Source organism: Engystomops pustulosus, chromosome 4 (assembly GCF_040894005.1).
Source record: "Engystomops pustulosus chromosome 4, aEngPut4.maternal, whole genome shotgun sequence".
In the NCBI taxonomy this organism is placed as follows: Eukaryota; Metazoa; Chordata; class Amphibia; order Anura; family Leptodactylidae; genus Engystomops; species Engystomops pustulosus.
Genome location: NC_092414.1, coordinates 170522392 through 170546551, shown reverse-complemented (window position 1 = coordinate 170546551; position 24160 = coordinate 170522392). Strand labels below are relative to the sequence as shown.

The 24160-nt window shown below is 39.1% G+C and overlaps 1 protein-coding gene across 1 annotated transcript in view; it reads right to left on the bottom strand.

Moving 5' to 3' along the window:
* Window positions 1-24160, bottom strand: part of SLCO3A1 (solute carrier organic anion transporter family member 3A1) — a 235173-nt gene that overhangs the window by 199275 nt on the left and 11738 nt on the right. The window contains exon 2 of the mRNA XM_072148553.1: window positions 11359-11824. Within this exon, the coding sequence (XP_072004654.1) occupies window positions 11359-11824 (466 nt within the window). The remainder of the gene's footprint in view (window positions 1-11358; window positions 11825-24160) is intronic.

Here is a 24160-nt window from a genome sequence, read left to right as displayed (position 1 = left end):
CCTGTGCTACAGGCTACATTTTACCTGGGCCAGAGTTAGATGATTTTTGGACACCAGTTGATGGTGGGCTCATATGATTATTATTGTACAATAATTTGTCGTAAAGGACACTGAACAAGCTCCTGTCCACTACACAGACGTTTGCATCAGCTTTTCATGGCATCTATATATTAATATCTGATATATTTTTACTGCTTAATATTATCTATTATCCATAGAATTATGGTCTCAAATTTCAATTTTGATTTTTGCAGAATGGTATCTCCTTAAAGGAAACATGTTAGCACATTTTCACATATACAGCTGGTGACAGGTTCCCATAGAGCCATATTAGCTATCTGACACTTTTCTTTAAACTAACATTTGTTTCCCTTGCATAAAAAAATCAACTTTATGTTATGTTACCAGGCATCAGAGAAGGCTTGTCCTGCAACCACTCCTTTCTACTCCTCCAATATCCCAGGCCTCTTCTCTACATGTCATGTGACCATAATGACATCATCAAAGGTCCTTTAGCCTCCTAACATTAGCAAACTGTACACCATGCATATATCTGATCACATGAGACCACGGCAGTCTCCATGGTCTTCTCCATGGATTTCTACTTCTCCCTATCCTCAATGGAGGTATGCTGTGTTTTCAGTTGATATGATACATGGGGGGGGGGAGATTAATCATACCCCACTGCTCCTGTGGCGGTGTATGATTGTGGCCATTCAACCCCCTTGTTGCAGTGATGCGGAGCGGAGGTCAGACCTGGCATAGTTTTGCGTAAACACCATCAAACAAAAGTTTTTGAAAAGAACGCAGGAACACCCCGTGCCCGTCCTCTCCACCACTGTCACGCCACTCTACACCCACAGGCCTTTTGATGATGTCATTCTGGTCACATGACTTTAACTGCCAAGTAATGTAACAGAGCTCTCCATACAGCAGGATATCATAACCTGTCAATTAGGAACAAGGAGGCAGGGCAATGCAAGAACATTTTAATATGCAGGACTCAATTAGTGTGATAGACAGTTAGTGAGTTGCATTTAAGTTTACAAACTGATTTTTTTAGCACTGCAGCCATGAAAAGGAACCATTTAGGGATAAGGGTAAATTGGCATGGCAGGTTCTCTTTTACACGAATAATTATGATAATTTTGTGTATACCTGCAATTTTTCTCCACATACAAAAAAGTATACTGTAGAATAAACAATCAAAGATAACCATAACCAGATAAACAGAACATGTGAACTATTTGAGTCTTCAATATCTTTTAACAAAGCATTGCTTCTTGGATTGTTTGGGTAAGAAAATGTAAAAAAAATGTGAAAGAAAATTGCAAATATTATAACATCTGAATGCTTCCCATTTATACACACTGTAGGCTTTGTTCATACGTTTCTGATGGATTCCATCTCTTTTTAAACTTATGAATAGTGATGAATAGTGATTAGTGGACCCTTCAAAATCCGAACATGGTCAAATATGACTTTTAAAGCCCTGTTTAGGTACCAGCACATTAAAATGACTCCGGTTGTTGATATGTGAAGTAAAGCCTCCTGTCTTTTACATCATCAGCCAGATATTCCTGTCCATGCATTTGAATATGTGTGAAACTTTTCCCTACACATGTGGTGTTCTGTGGACATGTGGTGTTCTGTGGACAACATTGAAAGGTCCAGTAACATTCAGTTTGGATGCTAAATGATGGGGCACATGTATCGTTTTTTTGGCTGCCACTTTTTCAGGTTTCCTGAAGTTGGCCTACTTAATCATTGTAATGTATCTTAAGTTTCACCCCTTTGTGATACATGTGATCAGTTGCCTGTTTAGTCTCACTTTTGCCACTTTTTCTGATGTGACATTTTTTAGTCCCGAATAGTAGTTCCCAAAAGTTAATCTTGGTCTAGCGTGCTCTGTTTTGGGACTTATTAGGTGGAAAAATGGGACTATTTCAGAGCCCAAAAGTCTCACAAGTTGAACAAACGCCTCAGCTACAAAGCTACATACGACAATCTGAATTAAATCCTTGAGGCAGTTAATTTTGGTACGCTGCTTGATTCTGCACCTAAAAAGTCTCAAACTACAAAAAGTGGCACAAAAAAGTAAAAGAAAGCAATAGGAGTGATACATGTGCCCCATTGAGTGTCATGCTCTGCTATGAGCATCACTAGTGTTGCAATGATGTGCATGGTCCTAGCTCCTACTCAGTCATCTTGCTAGTGTCTGGGGTTGAAGGCTAGAACCTTGCAATCACAGTGGTCTCCTGGTAAGAGGATTTTGTATGCGGAGATAGAATGTCACTAGAGCTTGAAGACCTACTAGTCCCATGAGCAAAGATTAGAGCCTGTGACTAAGGTCCACAACCCCTTGGAGGACACAAAGCCCTGACAATCCTTATGACACATTATATTGAACAGGAGTCATAGGACAGGTAGACAAGATCACATAGGTTATGGCATCGGATGGTATCGGTTGTCAGACCAATATCAATCTGATATTGTCACCTACCCTTGGTGATCAATTAGAATGTACAAGAATACTTCTAGAACAAAGTAACTAAAAAGTGACTGTAGCAATCTATATCTATAAGATGTACTGCAGTATCTGTAGGATGTACTCCATGTGGTCCTGAGAGATATAATGTAATTTAGATACAAAAATATAGAACTAATGTAGGTTACACTGTATGGAACATCATAAGACGTTGGAGTAAACTGATATAATGTATCCCATCAGTCTCAATAATGCTGCTTGCTCATGAGCAAGCACAGTCGAACTGGGACGCCTAGGGCCTACCAGTAACATTTGATCTAAGGGCCCACAACTGTACACCTGTAAGAAAAAATGTGAGGGTACCCCATCAAGCACTAATGCTTGACCTTGGTTTTTCCTATGGACCCCCACCACCACCAACGCCCTTGTCTTGTCTGTCTAGTTTTGTCACGTCTGTCTTCCCCTGTCTAACATAGCTATTTTACCAGCAAAATGGGTGCAGGAAATTCCTACTATGATTTCATTTTGTTTCAGATCATTCTTACATAACATTGTGATACTGTTATGCTGACGTGTTGAGGTCCTGCAAGACTACCCCTCATATATCTAAAGTAATTTTATTGTAATTGTTGTTTTTTTTCTTTCAATGAATGTGGATTAAACATAATGCTTGACCTTGGTGCCCACTTAGCTTAGCTATTCACCTGTGGGCCAGTCTGTGCCTGGCTCAAGAGATTTTCCGGACCATACCTTGTATCAGTGGATCGAAGTGACATGGTGATTTTAGTCCAGTGATATGAGGTTCAGTTCAGGAAAACTGTTCAGTCCACAGCATTTTTTTCTCAGGATGTACTCGCTCGTGGGTAAACAGCCTAAGAACCCATTCACACACTATATTCAAGTACAAGCACCATGGGCCACATTTACTAAAGGCTGTGGGCCTGTCAGACTTTTCACCTTCTTTCTAAAGCAAAAAATAATCCAAAAGACGTGGTCAATAACAAACTAATGACCCGTGATCACTTAATGTGCTTGAGGCAGAAAAATACATACAAAGAAGTGATCTAAAACTTAGCTTTTACTGAGAAATCTCATAAAATATACAAACGTAATGTGATACAAAATAGCTGCTGCTATGCAGAATCCTAGGTGCATGAACCCCATCTAGGAAAAAAGGACATATGCAAGACATGAGCTGGGTGGCCTAAATGGACAAAGTTTCACATGATCGGATAAAGACACCAGGCTCACCTTGGATGCTCAGCAGCATAAGTCATCAACACATACTATCCATCTTCCTTGAGCACGACAACTGTTCATTGGTTTTATCTCAGGAGAGAGGCGTCAGAGAGCTCGTCCAGAAAGAAGACACAACGTGTCTTTAGAGTGTGAAGAGGATTGGTGAGTACAAGCAGGGTAAGATAGGACTTACGGATGTCAAGAATGGGGTCAAAATAACAATGTCACTCTCCCTGATGCACCCTGAGTCCAACTTCTCTATTACCCTGAGAACCTAACCTCGGAGTCGTGGTCCTAATTAGCCACAACCCCGACAGGAACCTATCCCTGGCTGGATAGCCCTATGAAACAAGCCTACACAACCGGAATGGTTCCAGTAAGGGAATTAAAGAGAGTAAGTGTCTGGTATACAGTTATGGACAGTATTTCGTCCTATAGACATTTAATACACAACATAGGGATCAGGGCAACCGAATCCCAAAAGTAACATGGTGATTTTAGTCCACTGATATGAGGTCCAGTTCAGGAAAACTGTTCAGTACACAGAGCATTTTTTTCTCAGGATGCACTCGCTCGTGGGTAAACAGCCTAAGAACCCATTCACACAATGTATTCTAGTACAAGCACCATGGGCCACATTTACGTAAGGCTGTGGGCCTGTCAGACGTTTCACCTTCTTTCTAAAGCAAACTGCTTGCACTTGTATTTAAGAAGGGTCCTATTTATACATGGAAGACGGTGATCGTTTTCCTGCATTACATTATGTATGCCTGTGGTTTCGTTTTTAGCATTACGGCTAACTTTGTACTCCTCCAGTGCTAAAAAATGCTCCTCAAAAATACTATGAGGACTTTTTTTTACTATGTCTGAAATTTAGTGCGACCTCTGGTAGACACAATACCTTTCTTAAATAAAGGCAAGATCTGCATCTATAGTAACGTTGGCCAGTTCATCGGTAAGCCATTGTACAGTGATATTCTCTTATGTGCACAGTTTGCTTTGCAGACGCCAATGTATAGAAGACTTTTACAGTCTGTCTTCTCTAATAAAGGTCAATCAATGGTTAGAAGAGATTCTGAGCATTCTGTTACCAGCACTGGCGGGGTGTTATATACTGTACTGCATTTCAGCCTTTTCTTTCCTATTAAGTTACAGCTATCATCAGTGCAACCAACCATAGCAAAGAGAGATATATCAGAAGATCCTTGAAGAGCTGTATGCAATTTCATGTCACATTGCTCATCTACAGATAAGAATAATGAGGCGGCCTCCCTTGTGACCATGTTACTTCTAATACATGCTTGTAGTTCTCACTCTTCTTATGTGTTCAGCAATTTCCATGATCAAAAGGAAAATAATTCCATTAAGAGCAATGTACACAGATCAGGAAGGACATTTTCCTTTTTTTCCTCTCTATAATATATAGATAAGGGGCTGTCAGCTATAGGCAATATATGTATTGCCTACGTAATAAATATATATATACAGTAAAGTATGTCCTATCAGGGCATCTTAGACTGACATAGGGGTATTCATCATTGTGGATTCATCAATTACTTATAATCAATACCCAGCCTTCACTAAAGCAATGGACATCGACTAATGTCAGCATATTCACATGTGGCAGATTTATAACATTTTTCCGATTGAAAGTCAGTTTCATTCATCTGAACCAACGTGTGTGTGCCGCAAGCACATGAATTACTGCAAGACCTTTTAAATTACTTTAAAAGTCACAATTTCTAAAATGTATCTGTATACTTATTAGCCTTACAGGTTTTTAGACTGGTTGTTTACAAGGAAGTTTATTTTGACAAACCGGCTCTGTATATGTGCTTGATTTACATGTCGGAACATAGAATGTTTGAATTGAACTTAGCATCCCCCGTTCAGTTCAACATTCCTATGGTCGGACGGGCAAGTCCAGCAGATACAGATAGCAAATTTGTCACAACAAACTTGCTCATGTTCAACCAGCCTTAGGATGTGTTCACAGCTTCAATGAAAATTGTGTCAGGGGCATCTGACCCAAATTCATTAAAAATGCCAGACAAAATGGCAACGCATGGTGAATTACTTTGTAGAGTAAACTGTTGAAAATGAAGAGAACACAACAGATGTGAACCGATTGTCTCCCCATTAATATTAGCATAGATTGATCTTCATCTACACATACACAGTCACTATTGTGTTACAGGCTCCATTCGAAACCTCAACCTTCAGAAATGCTGAAAGGGCTATAGGTATCCATAATATGATCCAACAGTGATGTTGCTTTGTTTTCTGTTCCTATGAATGAAAACAAACACTAATATAATAATGAAGATATGAACAATGAGACCTGTTCTATGAGAAGGGGCTGCCTAAAACACTTTTACTTATAGATATGTGCTCTGCAGCTGATCTAAATGCATATGCATTGGTTCCTATATCAGGTTTGCTTGTTCATGACCCACTAACATCAATAATAGTGAATGTCAGGGAAAAAAGAAAAACATAAGGATCAGCATCTTAAGATCTTCTATAATATTCACAATTAGGGGCATTTATTAAGGTGGTGCAGGGTGGCGCTGGGCCCATTCTATATTTTTCAGTGGGATATAACTTTGTGGTGCAAGGGATTAATAAATTGGCGCATGTACTAAAATAATAATAATAATAATAATTCTTTATTTATATAGTGCCTACAGATTACACAGCGCTGCACAGTGCTTGCCAAATTGGCCCCTGTCCCCATGGGGCTCAAAATCTAAACAGCATACGAGTATGTTTTTGGAGTGTGGTAGGAAACCGGAGGACCCGGAGGAAACCCACGCAAACGCCAAGAGAACATACAAACTCTTTGCAGATGTTGACCCTGGGACTAGAACCCAGGTCCCCAGCACTGTTTAGAACTCCCTAGCTCAGCGTTATGCGCCACTAATTGCACCACAAAAGTCAGAAAAATAGAAGAGCCAAAATTTTGCACCCAAAAAAATCAAACAGGTTGAAAGTGTCGGAAGACACCAATATTGTGGCGTTGAAACAATATATGTAAATGTCCCCCATGACCTGTAAAGGGCTGCAGAATATGATTGCACTTTATAAAGAATTATTATATGTTAATTTTAAGGAATTTTTATATCTGTTAAAATAATGGACTTGGCATATTTTTTCAAAAATATATGTTATATATTTGTATACATCCAATATACACAGAGAGACATCGACCAAGGACAATAAAAATCTTTTGAAGTTGAAGATTCTGTCATTTTTATATACTATATATTTAGCCATTGTACGCTGTAATATTGTGCGCATTACTTAAATACACATGCAAGGACTGACATTATTTTTGTGTCAACATAATCAGAGACACTCTTCAGGCTATTTACAAAGTAAATATGTAGATACAACCTTATAATGATATTACTTTTAATTTGCAGGAGCCTTTTTGTAGCCGTACAAGCTGACTAATTGGAAGAAATTGCCTAACGCTGCAAAAAACAGTGTTTGCTTGTAGAGCGCGAGCATCAGCTTTTATAATCTTCCGGCACCAAGGAGAAAAATAAATAAATAACAAGAAGAAAATCTAAATCTTGCAGCAGATGGAATAATCTGAACAATCTTGAAACTGATTAAGATTCAGGTTAATGTTCGGTTTTTGTAATTTAACAAGTAACAGCAACAACTGAAGGGGAAAAAAAAAAGTGCATCTCTAAATTGGACATTATTTCGTGTTTAGCCGCCTGCTGCATTACAAAAAGCTTTCCCGGTTATATTAATTGTTTCATTCTTTAGGGAACAATGCTTATTAATAATTCCAAATGATGGAAATGCCTCTCATTCTGCACTTTGTAGAGAGAACAGCACCGCGCCTTATAAATACTAGAAGAGATAAATCAATTACAATAATGCTTCTTTATCCATTCAATACAGCAGCAGTCTGAATACTCACTTATCAGCTGCTGCTGCCTTTTATAGGCAGGAAGGATCAACATATTGACCAATTTAACACAGATCTACAGCAATGGTCAGGGTCACTTGGTCACCACCGGAAAAGGTACTTACTGTTAGGAATGAGCGGACTCATTCAGGCCTGGGAATGCTCATCTCATCAGCACCCGTGATTAGTACACCCGTGTTGGCAACATTTAAAGGGTTTACACCCACCATCAGTACCTGGTGTTTACGGAAGGGGGTGACCCCAAGTACCAATTCCAGGGCCCCAAACTCGCAATGGACCTGAACATTTGTGGTTTGGGTGCACTTTTCCCTATTTAATTTCTTTGAGATCTCCATTTCCTGGTTTTATATAAGCCAGCGCTGTCATACTCAATTTCATTGACAGCCAGATCAGCCCCAGGTCGCTTTCAAATGGATGATGATACTTGTAAAAATGAAAAGTTTTCTTTTAATCAGAAACAGTCGCCTTCCACCGTAGCAGTAACAGTAGTCTCTAATAAAGATTCAGTCATAGCTGAAGACCTTATGGGCTACATGTGAATTGGGCCCACTCTGTTTATGCTTGTAATTGGTGATAAAAGCTTTATCATAGGACCCATGTTGGTCTAGCCTGCACAAAACAGTATGGTTCTCACTTAAAGGAATCCTCTTTCAGCTGATCACCCAAGATCCTGCTTACAGACAGCCGATTTTGCCAGGAGGCGGCATCGGAGGTATTTATTGCAATGAATTGCCATATTTGTAATCCAATGACAGCTAAAGTACACCAAAAATGTAACCATACAATAGTTTTCTACTCAGATTCATAAAGTTGCTGTTGCCTAATAAGGATAGATACAGATGGTCAAGTTCTGCAACAGATTGCAGGTGCTTTGAAATTTATGAAAAATATCTGCACAGATTCGCAGAGGATATCTCCTCTCCCATAAGGAAATTGTCTCTGGAATCCATATACGATACTGGATGGATATATACATCACCATACATAATCCATTATAGAGAACTATAGGAACCGGCCACTTGACAGGTTTCATACATTTCTGCTATGTGTATCAGGCCTTGGACAGGACGAATAACAATGACCAACAACATATCTACATGGAGACTTGTTTTTTGCAAGACAAAGTGGGACCTTGTATTATTGACTTTTCACCTTTCGGGTCAGTACTACAATATCTGTCCTTTTCCGATACTCACGCCTTTTCTTTTTTTCTGTACACAATTTATGTGCAGCTTTCAAATCCAGACACTTTTCATGCGCTTCTAGTTTCCCAACACAGTTTTTGGCGCACACTTCGAGCTGCAAAAGACTGCTTTATGGAGTTCAATTTCACCCTCTTAAATTTAGAGACAGTTTGAAACCTTTTCAGTTGTGCAACAATTCATTAACCCCTTGCGCCACAATCTAACATCCCAGTGTAAATAATTTTGGGGTTGAAACAGGAAATCACGATTGCAGCAGTTAGCATTGGTAGTCAGTCACACAACAAAGCCAGCAACCTGCAGTATATGGTTATATGTACCATGGATATCATGGTGCCGTTCAGTATACCATCTTTATAGTCACTACTACAGTATAAGACATTTAGCCTAATAAAATGAATGCACTCCACACGTTGCCGTCCTGAGCTAGATAAGAACTAAGAGTGAAAAGTCAAACAGAGCTGAAGGGGTTTTAGTTATTAATATCGCTAGAACCTTTCATTCAAGAATCTGGTACATTTCCTGGGTTTGCTATATATCTGTAGACAGCAACTATGTAAAGCAAAATCAATAAGACCAGTGAGCAGCAATGTTTCTGGTAATTATTGTCATCATCTGTAATGAACAATTGATTAATAAAAGTTAATAAACCTGTGTGATATACCAAAGGTGGAGTGAGAAAGCCTTAATTTCTTATGTCCATCCTTGCAGTAGATTGGTGCTTTTTCAGTTTCAGTACAAATAAATTGTGTTTTTCTGGCACAGAAAATTTCTTTTATGATCTTTTTAAATGCCTGATTGTAGGTGACCTTAAAGGGAACCTGTCATCAACAATTGAGCTTATAAACCAATACCAGAATATTGTCAATCATTGTAACACCTTCTTGTTTATTTCATGGTCCTGTGTGGTGGCATCATCCAGAAAATCATCTTTGAAGTAAGATGTAAATTGGTTTTAGAAAGTCAAGGAGTTGGAGAATTTAACACAAGTCACAAAGCTCTAAACTCCTCCTCCTCTGTGATTGGAATCTGGTAAATGATGTCTCTTGATGCAGGACCATCAATTACAGTGAAATGAACTTTCTGAGGAAGAAAGAGCTTGACTTCAGTGTTAAAATCTCCACCTCCTTGACTTTATACAACCAATTTACATCTCACTCCAAAGCGGATTTTTTCAATGACTCAAACAAGCTCATTTTCTAATGTCCATCCTTGCAGTAGATTGGTGCTTTTTCATTTGGTAGTTTTAAATAATTGACTAAAGTAAAAATCAGTTTCAGTACAAATAAATTCTGGCACAGAAAAAAATCTTTTATGATCTTTTTAAACGCCTGATTGTAAGGGATCTTAAAGGGAACCTGTCATCAGCAATTGAACTTATAAACCACTACAAGAATATTGTCAAGCATTGTAAGCTAGCACCGGGGCTCCGCCATCTTGCCTATGATCGTCGCTCCCCGTGACGTCATCGGTGAGCGGCGATCCGTTGCCATGACAGCCTCGGGTCTTCCGAAGACCCGAGGCTGTTTCGTTTTAACCCCTTCATTACAATGTGCTGATAGCACATTGTAATGAATGAGGAGTAAAATCCCCATATAATACCATACTGCCCTTTAAAGATAGAACATCAATATTCTGAATCTGGAAAACTACTATGAATCAGGATAACTTACAGCAGCTCTATTTCACATTAAGAAAACATGAAAAAAAACTAAGTATAAAAAATATAATGTGAATGTAAATCCCATTATTCTGTAAGGTATTTCACAGCATATATTTGCAATACATGAAATCATAGGCAATGCCGATTTTACTTTTTTGATAGAACAGACATTTATGACTAGGATGGGAATATTACATATTAAAGTTCTGACAATCTTATATATTAGGCACTGCATTAACTAACCATCATTCAGCCCCCAAGATCCGTATGTATGTTCAGTGGCTGCCTATCCTCTTAAAGGGTAGTTGGGGCTGTGAGAGGTTCAAATGATTGGAAACAGAGCTGCAATGCTCCAGTACAATCACAACGGAGTGAGCAGGAGGAGTTTCCATGCATAGGAATGGTATTTTAGGCCTTCAGAAACAATTGACTGTTGGTAGTTACATTGCATCGGACATCCACCAACTTAATACTTATGTCTTTTTCTATGGATAGGTCTTCAATAAAAACCTCACCCTCCAAAGGCCCTGTTGACCTATTTGGGAACAAAATATTCTGCGATGCTAGAATCCAACTGATCTATCCTAAAGGCCTATGGCAATTAGAATGAGATAATACTATTTTATGACCATTCATCAGCATATTCTTATTTTAGATTTGGCAACAAAAAGAGCACCTTCTTGATGAGAAGACGAAATGAGACTTTTCACCTTTCCAGCTTCCTCCTGGAATTGTTATTATTTCTACAAAGCACATTGTTGTAAATCAAAGTATCTCATTGGATTGTTAATACAATTCTACTAAAAGTTTTAAACTGTACCTATATATAGGGAGGAATCCTTCCGTCTCACATGGTCATCAATGTATGATACTCCAAGTGGCTGCACAGGTGTAGCACCAATTCCCAAGAGGACCTGTGCTCCAATAAGAAGCAAGTACATCATGTTGGTAGTAGCAGTATTTCTGCATATTATATCCGGATCAGGAACATCTTCACTAGAAGAACCATTGGCATTACAAAAATCTCTTCCTTCTGCTCCCCATCGAATCTCACCAGCTTCATATTCATATTGGTGTGTGAGAAATTCAGGCAAAGCGGAAAGAAAAGCCCCCAAGGCCATTACAATTCCTCCACATCCAATTAAGCGAGGTCTGTGTCCCCTGGCTCCAAAGTAACTAACAAACAGTATAAGAGCCAAGTTCCCAATCTCAAAGCTGCTGGCAATGACTCCTACATCAGCACTCTGCAGGTTGAACCTTCGTTCCAGAGTTGTCAGAACACTAACCTAGAAAGAAATGGAAGATATTATTAAATCCTGTCAACACACTCTTCATTTATCATGTAAACACAACATCATGTTTCACCTTCAAGTTTAAAATGTGTAAAGCTTGTGTTCTAGGGTTGTCCTTGCTATTGTTATCAGGCTGCAAACTTAGGTGGCCATTTGGACGACACTGAGAGAAGTCCTCTAATCACCCAGCAACCTTCAATTCTGGGATCTTTCCATTGGAATTTACTAAACTTGAAACATTAGGGGCTACTCCAGATCTCCCAAAGCCTTTCACCCAGGTCTATGTTCTTCTGCTATTGCAGGGTTGTGGACCCTTTGATAAGGCTCTCCTGTGCTGGAAAGAGATATCTCGGGTCTTTCTGATGATGATTGGAGAGTGGTTGAACTTTATTTATTTGACCCAAAATAAATTCCTGCACTGTTTATATAACCATATGACAACATTATACCCCTGTGAGACTACCTTGCATGGGTGTGATGTTTAATGACTCTTGTTTCCTACCTCAAGCTGCTACTGGATCTTTTGTACACCATGTATGGACTTGTCTGAGAGCTAATGTATTTTGATCAAAAGTGCTGGAATTTCTTAATAAACACTTTGGCTTCCCCCAGCTTATGTCTCCGAAGGTCTGTCTCCTGGGAATTATCAATGAAGTAATTTACGGTCCCTATGACAAGATCTTTTCTCAGCTTGTTCTAGAATATGCTTATAAGGCGGTTGTAATGTCATGGAAGGATCAGGATCCCCCCCATAGAAATGATGGATTTTGCTAATTAATACATTTATTCCTCATACCCTACGGTCTACACCAACAGATGTTGCCCTCAAAACTCATCCGGTCAAGGTGCTTTGAAACTCCTTGTACTGCTATGTAATTAACCTGGGTATCTAATTTCCTTTTGGTGTTGAGAGCGTTAGGTAGGGAGGCAGTGTTTTGTGTGTATGAGCTCTTTTTCATTTTTTTTTTAAATTAAAGGGGTATTGCGGGAATATGAAAGTCTGATACAAAAACTCATGATGCTATAAATAAATGAATATGACAAAACTCAATGTCATTAGTCAGTAAATGGAGCTTAAATAGTTTGATTTTATGATTCACTACATTTTGTGGCCTCTCTAAAGTAGGCAGATTTATCACCAAGATGGCTGCCACTGGAAACTACAAGTCCCATGATCCTTTAGTTCTCAGTAACTCCTCCTACCTCTTATTTTCTGCTCCCAATGATGATGTAACAGACTGTCTTGCTCTGTTACCATAGTAATGATGTGTAACTGCTATCATGGCACATCACCAAAACACTGGCCATACTGGATGCACGACAACCAACCTACTATAGCCAAACATAGTGCTGATCACATGACCTGCCCAGGCAGGTGCAGGCCATGTGATAAGGACATGTGACCAGACTAGAGTCTTTCCACTGCAGTAGTATTTTAATTCTTCCTTACAGTGTATGTCAGAAGCATTTTTCTGCTAAGGGGAGCAAAATTTTAAATAACAACTAATTACATATTAGCTTATATTTTACTGACTCATTTGTATGTGAATTATGCTGATTCCTGGAATACCGCTTTAATAACTATTTTTTCCTAAAGTATTTAGACTTACAGTATTGCCGGACTGTTGGCCAAACCGGCAAGAGGATGCCCCAAACAACTAGCCATGGCTATTATTGGGTGTCTCCATAGCTAATCATTGACATGGCTAGTTGCTAGGGGTGTTCATTTGCCAAATTGGCTGTTTGGTTGCCAATCCAGCAATATGTCAGGGTCAGGTTGCCGAACCCGAAAGTCAAACGCAAACTTGTACATCCGGTCCACTCATCTCTATTTGTGGACAATGACATAGTTGGTAAGCAAGACTTATCAGCTGAGATATTTTAGGTTGCAAGAATTGTGTAATTCCCTCAGGTAGGGACAAGGTGGTGAAAACACTGCAACTTCTCGGGACTTTATTATGCTGCACCTTTAAATCAATACAGTCTATAGCAAAAGTGACTTTAAAAAGTCCCCTGACAAATACTCCTGGTTAATTTATTTAAAGATCAGCATATTGTTGGGTCCTTCCTTAGGCTGAGCCAAGAAAATGTTGTTATTAACAGTTTGACTACAACATATAAAGCCAGAATATTAAATATGAATACCAAATATCTATTTTATTAAACATATTTTTATACAGTATAATGTGTTCGGTTTTGATCATATCTGATATAGAACATTTGTCTGAACAGATGAAATAAATATTGTGATCCTTCTGCTATGGCAGATGTCTACTACGTGTGGAATGTGGCAGGGCAGTGAGCTTTCCATTATACCTCACCATTTAACTCAGAACCTAAAGTATTATACAACTACAGCATAACATTCACTGATGATCCCCTCCCCAGGCCACCACCATGAAAAATACTATCAGAGTTTAATATGGGAAACAAATTTATAATCAAACTTATCGCTATTGCTTTAGTCCTAAACACAAGAGCTCAATGTCTCCTCCACAACCCCCTCGACAATGGCAGATTTATTTAAAGGTTAATTTTCATGGTGCCCCATTTACTGCCCAATGGTGAAGCTTTCTGTGTGGTGACAGGGGAGAGGGTTCTTTAGACATGGTCACACTGAAAAGTCATGGAGTTGCAAATTAAAGGGGAATTTCGGGATGAAAATTGTGATCAACTATCTCTCAAATAGATCATCAAAATTAGAAGGTTGGAGGGCTGACACCTCATATCCCTATTAATAATCCGCTGTAATGCACAGCAGCGCTCCTGTGAGTGTAGCTTCTTCTCCTTAGGTCCATTAAGTCAGGCTCCTTGGTTCCAAGGCTAGGATGCAGTTCCATTCAAGTTAACGTACCTCCCAAACATTTTGGATTGGGCCGAACAGGTCTATATTTTTGGGTGCGTCTCAGGTATCGTGACTTATGTCCCAGGCTCCAATTATATCTACAGCTTACAGCTATGAGTGCTGGGGTAAAGCTGTCAGCTCCACCATTGTTCCTCTCCCATTGCTGTGTTTGGTAAAGAAAAGGGGGCCCAATAGCAGTAGAAAAGACAGAAGAACAGAGGACTCATACGGAGGAACACTGGAAAGTTGAGGGTCTAACTGTTTTGATTTTTATCTACAGCAAAAAGGAAAAGGAGGGTGTGCATACATGAGGGAGGAACTGCATGAAGGGGCATGGTAGGTGGGCAGAGTGGGGCTAGCAAAAATGGAGCATTTTTTGGGAGGGGGCAACAGAAAATCAGACAGTGTGAAGGACACAGTAAGGGGACATTATACCATGTGGGGGCCACATTACACATTGTTGGGACAGTAAGGGGGATCTAACTTTTTTTTGGCACCCCGGAGGTGGAGTTAGAGACAAGTCAAAAGCTGATGAATTGAAACCTTCACCACCTCAAAAGTTGGAAGGTATGAAGTCATGGGGCCAACTACAATAACAAGTACAATGTTTATAGTACTGTGTTCGGTGTACAATTATGGCACTATCAAATCAAACTCCTTTATAATAATAATCTTTATTTATATAGCACCAACATATTCCGCAGCACTTTACCAATCATAGGACACACATGATACAATATACAAATAAAATAAGACATTACAGAGTACAAACAGTAATATGGAACAGTGGGGGGGGGGGGTGCACTGCTTGCAAGAGTTTACAGTCTCTGAAATTTGAATTCTATACATGCGCTGATACTATGAAGATAGTACTATATACTCAACCTATACTGAATCCTATACTGCAGCAAAGAATAGTTTGTTCTTTCAATTAATCCATCATCTTTTTTACCTCCTAACTTAAAGGGGTTTGCCCATGAAAGAAAGTTTTAAAATTTTAATTCCCATTGTGAGGTTTACACAATAAAGATAATTTTTACCCCTCTACACAGGGGTAAATTTTACACAGTTTTATTGCTGTTTTAGCTCCTAACATCCTAGCTTCTGAACATTCTGCTAGTATCTGACACATAGTGATGAGGGATAAGATCCATGACATGGAAATAACACACAATGACACACTTCAGCTCTGCTACATTTAAGCTATAACACACCTGGATAAAGACCTTATCTTATTTGTAGCTTGTAGTGTAAACTCTGCACATTGTTTCCCGGCAGGAAGGAACTCTGGATGCAGAGTTCACTGCAGTGTGCAGAAAGGAGAAGCTGTTCATGAGAAGAATCTTCCCTGCATGACCATAGTCAGAAGATTTACTGTCGGATCCTGGGGCAACCGAAATTGTATACACCAGGACTGAGAGAGGCAGGTTGGAATTATGTATCTGAAATGCTCTATTTTGTTAATAACATCAAATCTGAGAATGTGTTATTTTGTTATCTTAAAGGGGTTAACACTATAAAGATCATTTTAACCCTTTACTTTACAATTTTACTCAGTGTTATTACTATTTTAGCTCCTATTACTCACTAGGCTGGTCAGTGTAAAATTCCAGGGTGTGAGCAGGGCCTCTCTAAGCAGACACATTATGACCCATCTAGTTCTGTGGGGTGACAATGTGGTTACATTATCAGGTTACAGGTGTAAATATGCTCATCGGAGATGCATAAGATGCATGATGCCTTTTACTCGTTGGCTGACAAAGAGGCTGCAGACTTTTACATTTTGAGCTCTGCTCCATCTCACAGATATGTGCCTGCCTCCCTCTTACCCCAGATCACTAATCTCCTTGTAGCTTGTAGTTTGCAGCCTCCCTCTCTGCTCACCATGTGCTGGCAGCTTGTGAATCAGTGAGAGTCTCTGAGCTCCGTGCAGGGGGTGCGGCTGCAGACACACAGCAGAGACAGACAGAAACTTAGCAGCACAATCTCACACAGAAATCCAAGATAACAGCCCGACCCAAAGTCAGAAGTTACAGGGTCGTGTCTAGGGGAAACTGAAATTATGTACAGCAGGACTGATAGAGACAGGTTGGACTTATATCTGTGACATGCTGCATTTTTGTTAATAACAGTGAATTAGAGAAAGTGTTATTTTGCTATCCTGAGTACATATAAGAAACTTCTCCTCGTGGGAATACCCCGTTAACCCCTTACCGACATGTGATGTAGTATTACGTCACATGCCAGGTGCGGGTGCATGGAGAGGGCTCACGAGCTGAGCCCTCTCCATAGCCGGTAAGTTTTTTGCTGCATATTGCGCGTGTTTTCCCGCTGATCACCGACGGCAAAGCATGGACGCCGCCATCTTTCCAAGGATCGTTGCGATCCATCACTATGGTAGCCGCAGCTCTTCCGAAGACCCGAGGCTACTTCGGGTTAATCCATGCATTACAATGTCATCAGCACATTGTAATCAGAACATTGTAATGAATAGGGACTAAATTCCACATATACTGCCATACTGTAGTATGGCAGTATATGATAGGATCATACAGACAACCTAGGGTTAAAGTACCCTAGGGAGTCTGAAAATAGTAAAAATTAAAAAAAAAGTAAAAAAATAAAATTATAATAAAAAAGCTAAGAACTCAAATCACCCCCCTTTCCCTAGAACTAATATAAATATAAATAAACAGTAAAAATCATAAACACATTAGGTATCGCCGCATCCGAAAATGCCCGATCTATAAAAATACGACAACGTTTTTTCACTGCGTTTAACCCTGTAATGGAAAATCACTCCCAAAGTCGAAAATGGCACTTTTTTGCCATTTAAAAAAATAAATTTAAATTTTATAAAAAGTGATCAAAAGGTTTCACAGTGATAAAAATGATAACATTGTAAACGTGATCGAAATCCCCAAAAAAGACACCCCCCAAAGCTCCGTACACCAAAGTATAAAAAAGTTATTAGCCCCAGAAGACAGCAAAATCCCCCAAAAAATTTTTGTACAGATGGTTTTAATTTTTTTAAATGTATGAAAACATTATAAAACCTATATAAATTTGGTATCCCCATAATCGTACCAACCCAAAGAATAAAATAGACATGTCATTTGGGGCATACAGCGAAATCTGTAAAATCAAAGCCCACAAGAAAACGGTACAAATGCGTTTTTTTTACCAATTTCACTGCATTTGGAATTTTTTTCCCGCTTCCCAGTACACGGCATGGAATATTAAATACCACCATTTTGAAGTGTAATTTATTACGCAGAAAGCCATCAAGCAGCTCTGTACATGGAAAAATTAAAAAAGTTATAGATTTTTGAAGGTGAAAAATGAAACCGCAAAAACGAAAAAGGGCTGCGGTGGGAAAGGGTTAAGTATATTTAAGAATCTTGTCTTTGTGGGAAAAACTGTAATAAAAAGTCTTAATAGAAACCATATCAGCACTGCTGCAAATGACTGATTGATCTTCCAGTGTTAAGTAGATAGGAAACAAGTAGCAGATGTAAACTGTGATAGATCAGAAATCCACTCATTAAGGCAGATAAAAGGGAACATTAGAATTCAGCAGGGCTCAGAACCCTTAGCATCAATCTCCTGTCACTTCTTGTTTATTTGCCAGTATTACTCTGAAAATGATTGTGTGCTCCCGATCCTCACATCATTCATTATTACGTTACACTAGGGAGGGCTCCGCGCCGCACACTGTACAGGAAAAGAGGGCTTGTTTTAACAAGTGCTCACTAAGGGACACGAGCGCGGGACAATGTGCTGAATCATGTGCTCTTCACTGCCACAGCATGAAGGACACTAGAGTCTTCCCACTGCAGAGAAAGCTGTGATCCTAGGACTAGCTGCAGAAGCCAGGCAGGGAGAAGGGAAGAGAACCTGCCGCACTCTATAAAAGTCCAAATTAACAAGAACAAGTCCCTGACTTCTACAAGATAACATAAATATTATATTACACTAGCGCACTGTTACTTCTGCTCGATTGATGTTGTCCTGTGCCATTTCACTAATGTCTCTAAAGAAAATCGCATTTTAACATGAATTAAAATTGGTAGGCTAGATAATAAAAAAAATAATAAAACTCTAAAATGAATCACCTTTGGAAAAAAAGTAATACCCATCTGAAATTAAATAGGACCTAAAAGGAGTTAAAATAAACCTACTGGCACAACTATATACAATACACAGCTGTATGGTTCCGGCGCCATATACTGGGGCTCATGAATACAGTATACAGGCAGTCCCCGGGTTACATACAAGATAGGGTCTGTAGGTTTGTTCTTAAGTTGAGTTTGTACTGTATATTTTTATCATTGTAACCCCAGCCAGAACTTTTTTGGTCTCTGTGACAATTGGATTTTAAAAATGTTGGGTTGTCATAAGAATCAATATTAACACTAAAGCTTCATTACAGACACCTGCGATAACTGTTATAGCTGATTATTGTAGCCTGGGACTAAAGTAGAATAAATTACCAAAATCCAGAGGTCCGTTTGTAACTAGGGGTCGTATGTAAGTCGAGTGTTCTTAAGTAGGGGACCGCCTGTACATATAATTATGAGACCAATGTATTCTTTGATTCTGTTAGCCAAGCAGCACTAAATCTAGTTGTAGGCTACATTACATAAAGCAGTTTACCATCGAAAATCTGTATCACATTACATTTCACTATTGACGATTCCAATTTCATTAACAATAATTCACAATGATAAAATTTTATCCAATTTTCAGGCAAAAGATTTCCTGTTTTCTGCATCTTCTGCCCTTACTACTAGCCTCCTTGTTGGTCAGTTCATTACAAAGGACTGAGGTCCTTATTTCTCTCTCCTACTTTATTCCATTCTACGCTACGGTAACAGATGACAGCCACTGTCGCCTTAGCAGCTGACGGTGGACAATTGGTCCCTATTTAGCATAGCAACCTACATTTTTAAATATTGACAAACGTACAAAGCGTGAAAAAAGTACAAAAATCGTTTGTTCCCATTATCTACATGGGAGTAGCCCGTCCTCTAGGATCAAAGTCCACTTATTTCATATGTAATTTAGTGATTATCACAGGAAGTAAACAAGGTATTTTTAGCCATGCGTATCACGTCACAGATAATGACAAGCTCCATGATATTCACAGGAGGTGGTGACGACTTTGATCAAGTGTAATAGAAAAGCATGCATACTAATCTCATTAGTATTAAAACCCTTATGCTCTCTCTATTCTGAGATCTAACCACAATGATATGGTGCCACACAGGTAGTAACGTCAGAGCACTCAGATTTTCTTTCATTGTCCAAAGAAAGGTCAATTTATTTCTGTACATATCAAACCTGTTGCTTTAAGAGGTAGAACCCCTGAGAGTAAAGAAAGGTAGAGTGTGTTGGATTTGGTAATATGCGTTGTACGGTAAGACAGTATAGAACTAATAAAAATGTGAATATCATTATCCTACTTTTTAAAGAGAACCTTTAACTAGGGTTTAACCCACTAAACTACTAGCCTGCTCAGGTCGGGTAACAAATGTCCTTTCTAGAATTACCTCTTTTATCTCATCTTATATTCACGTGAGATGAGTCAAGTTTAGTGGTTACAGGGCAATGTCAATTCAAATGCCCCTATCTTCTGTTTAATAGCACATGGAAATATGCTTTTTATTTCATATTGAAGATAAAAATCTCACCTTTCATATCCCATCAGGCTTATGGTTTTGTGAGCTCCAGAACCAGAGAGACAGGCAGCTAAAGACATAGTTGGAAATGCACGCTGCAGATAAAGATCCAGTCCCTGCCTATCTATAACTGGCTGTACGTCTTGTTATTTAGTGCCAGAACCGCAAGCTTGATGGGATCTGAAAGATGAGATTCTTATCTTTAGTATGAACAGAAGATGAAATAAAGACTAAACTTTACTCATCTTATGTGAAATTGGGATGAGAAGAGTCACATTTGCCTGACTTTGGGGAAGATTTTTGATAGGTAAATGGATGAGATTTCAGACACAGACTTCCATAGAAGAATTTATCTTAACTTAACTCTCTGGTTAAAAAAATCATATCCTTTATTCATATGTATATATAAAAAAACTTCAACACTCAACGGAAAAGGAAACTTCTGACACATTTCAGGGAAATGGTTGCCCTTAGTCTTAGACCTAGCGGCTCATTTACTAAGGGTCGCCCTGCTCACTTTCGTCGAACTTTGCACCTTTTTCGGGGATTGCACATGGACAGGTATTTAACAGGTGTCTGCACTGGGATTTTGGTGCACATGATCGGTTTTTAGTGCAGCTGTGCTGGCTTCCATGCAACACAAATTGGGGGGCATGCCATCGGACGATCCGAATGATTCAGACTGAACGCAGGGTTTGACTTTTAAATTGTGTCGTAAGCCAATACACTTACATGCACCACTTAAATGATGGTGAAATTTGATGGTGAGCGGGGAAGCAACAGGTGCAGAATATCGGGGGCACAATCTCAGTGGCGGCACATTGCATAATCGTCAGACAATGCACTTTCGGTGAACTCCAGCGGACGGGTAAGTAGAAGTAAATAAGCCCCCCTAAATTAGCCCCCTTCTTCTTTAGCATATGTTCACCAGGTGTTATTGTATGTTCACCAGGTGTTATTGTATGTTCACCCGGTGTTATTGTACCGCCATTTTATCCAAATGGAAAGTTTTCAACAGAATTTGAAGAAATAAATAGGTTAGGTAAATATAAGTGACCTTTTTTATAAGGATGAGAGGAACTGAACGGCAAAGTTCAGGTTAGTACCGAACTTTGCCGAATCAGGCCCCCCAGTCCCAGGTCCGGGATTGGGTTTAGCTCAAGCCCCCCACCAGTAACACCCATGATCGGTGCTGGCACTGTTCTCAGGTGTCAACTGTTTAAATGCTGACTGCAAAGTCACTGGCAACATTTAAATTGATCTTGTCTGCCACCATTTTAGGGAGGATGGATGCTCCTCTGGAGCCATTTAGAAAGTTTCCATCTCACCCCGAGTGCTTTATACACCTCCAAGCTGCTCCATACCCCCTTGTCATATCGAATATGACAATGTTATACAGAATCGCTGATTTATTCAAAGCTGGGTCATTTTCTCATAACCCACATTTAGGTGTTACACACAATAGACCTTGTAAAAAACTGTTGCAGAGGTATGAGAAAGAAAGTTCATCTTTCCTCTACTAATGAACAACTCAGAACTGGAAAATGTAAATTACTCAATAAGCTTTTTTTTTTGTAAATGAGGACATTGGTTTTATGTTTGTTTTGTATTAAGCTAACAATGAGAAGGGATTTAATATTCTAGAATTCTACCGGCCTCAAGGGGACTTACTGGCAAGGCTGCTCCAAGTAGATGTAGCTCTCAGTAATGAGACCATACAACAACGTGAAATGGAACAGCTGTTCTGTATCACATCCACTAAATGAAGTTGACCTTAAGAAGACTTGTAATGGTTTTTACATGACACTTTGTTACATGCTCTTGCGCTATGTGCTAATAATGACAACTGCACCCTCATAACAGCACCCGGCATCCATGAGTTTCTCCTGCTGTGAAGGGCTTTACAAACCATTATCTAGTGTGATGCAAAACCCATCAGTAAAACAGCAACATCTGTCTAAAGAGTTATTGAAATGTAAAAATACCATGCAATGCAAAAGGATTCAATTCAACAACATTTAGTGATGTCTAATCTTCAGGGCTTGTGTTTCCATGGACGATAATCGACATCCCACTATGATGTTAAAGAAAATCATGGTGCATTAAGACTTGGTAGTCATGTTTTTATTATAGGACCATAGTCCCCTGAGGAAGCAGCAGTTCAAAGCTCAGTTAAAGAAATATGGTTGACCCATGGTCTGTATTTCATGGACTGATTAAGAAGGTCTGAAGTTGGCTTCATTTCATCATAGCTGCCAGTGATGTGGTATTTACTTAAAGGGACTCTACCATCACAAATCACTTCAATACAAGTAAATTCAGCATTGCATAGGGAACATTATAACATCCCCAAATATATATTTCATGTTTATAAACCATCTATTATTTTAGATCAAATCTAGTTTTAGATATATGCAAATTAGCTTAAGGCTGTGGTTGCAACAGCTTTCTTCAACTATGCCAATTGTCAATGTGTAAAAGACTTGATTTGATGCTGGCCAATATAGAAAGGTATAGAATGATGAAGCATATCGATAAAAACCTGCATTTTCTCTTAAACAAAAAATTGCTGAAAAACAGGATTGGTATATGTGAAAACCTTGTAAAGTACCCTATGCAATGCTGTTTTTACTTGTGAAGTTAGGAAGTGGTAGACTCCCTTTAAAAAAGTGCAAAACTACAAAATTTCTTGACAGATATAAGAAATAATTAATGTTTTGCCAACTTATCAGAACATTTACCTTTGATGATTGACGAATATTTCACATTTCAACATCAACTCCATAACTGCTGTATGATGTGAACGGTGCCCACAACAGCAAAAGATTCCTGTGCCGATGCAGGTAACAACCAACATGGAAAAAGAAAAGGCGATGATCCGCCACTCATTTAAAAAAGTAAATTAAAAAAACCTTTATTTCATTCCTTCTTTAAAATGATAGATAGAAACATGGAGGAGAAAAAATCTTAGGGCACAGGTGCTCCTAGTCTAAAAAATGGTAGCAGACCTACACGTTTCGTACGCATTGTGGTCCTTCCATGGTCTATCTGCTACCATTATTTAGGAAACGTATAAAAGACTAAAAGTGCCGGATCATCGCCTTTTCTTTTTCTATATTTTTGTGCTCATCTGCAACACCAGATGGGTTACTTCTACTGTATAACACATTGACATTCTTGACAACAATGTACAATGAGAACTTATTGAAGTATTTACATTATTACATTTAGAATAGTTAAAGTGGTTTGCCCATTAAAGAAAATTCTCAAATTTCAATCCCCTAGTGATGTTTACAAAAAACATTTTTAACCCATTACTTTACAAATTTACTCAGTTTTTTGCTGTTTTAGCTTCTACCACTCATTGATGGTCAGTTTAAAATTTCAGAGTGTGAGCAAGGACTCTCTAAGAAGAAATTTCATAATTCCTCTGTGCTACGAGGTGTTGTGTGATGACAATGAGCTTAGATTATCATTGTACAGGTTTATATACACTTTCATTCAGCTTTTGAACATTCACTAGTATCTGACACAGAGAATGAGACAAATCAGAGATGAGAGATGATGAGATCCACGAGATGCATATAACACACACTTAGATTCTCTGCTATGTTACATCTCAGCCATAACATACACTGTCAGATCTGCTGTGCCTCCCTCCCCCTCCCCTGGATAAAAACCTTATCTGCCTGTAGCTTGTAGCTTTCTTCATGCAAGAGGAGGGGGGGGGCTGGAGGCAGAGAGCAGCTCAGTGCAGCGTCATCCTGGAGAACTATATGTCCTCCGGATTCTAAAGGCAGAAGA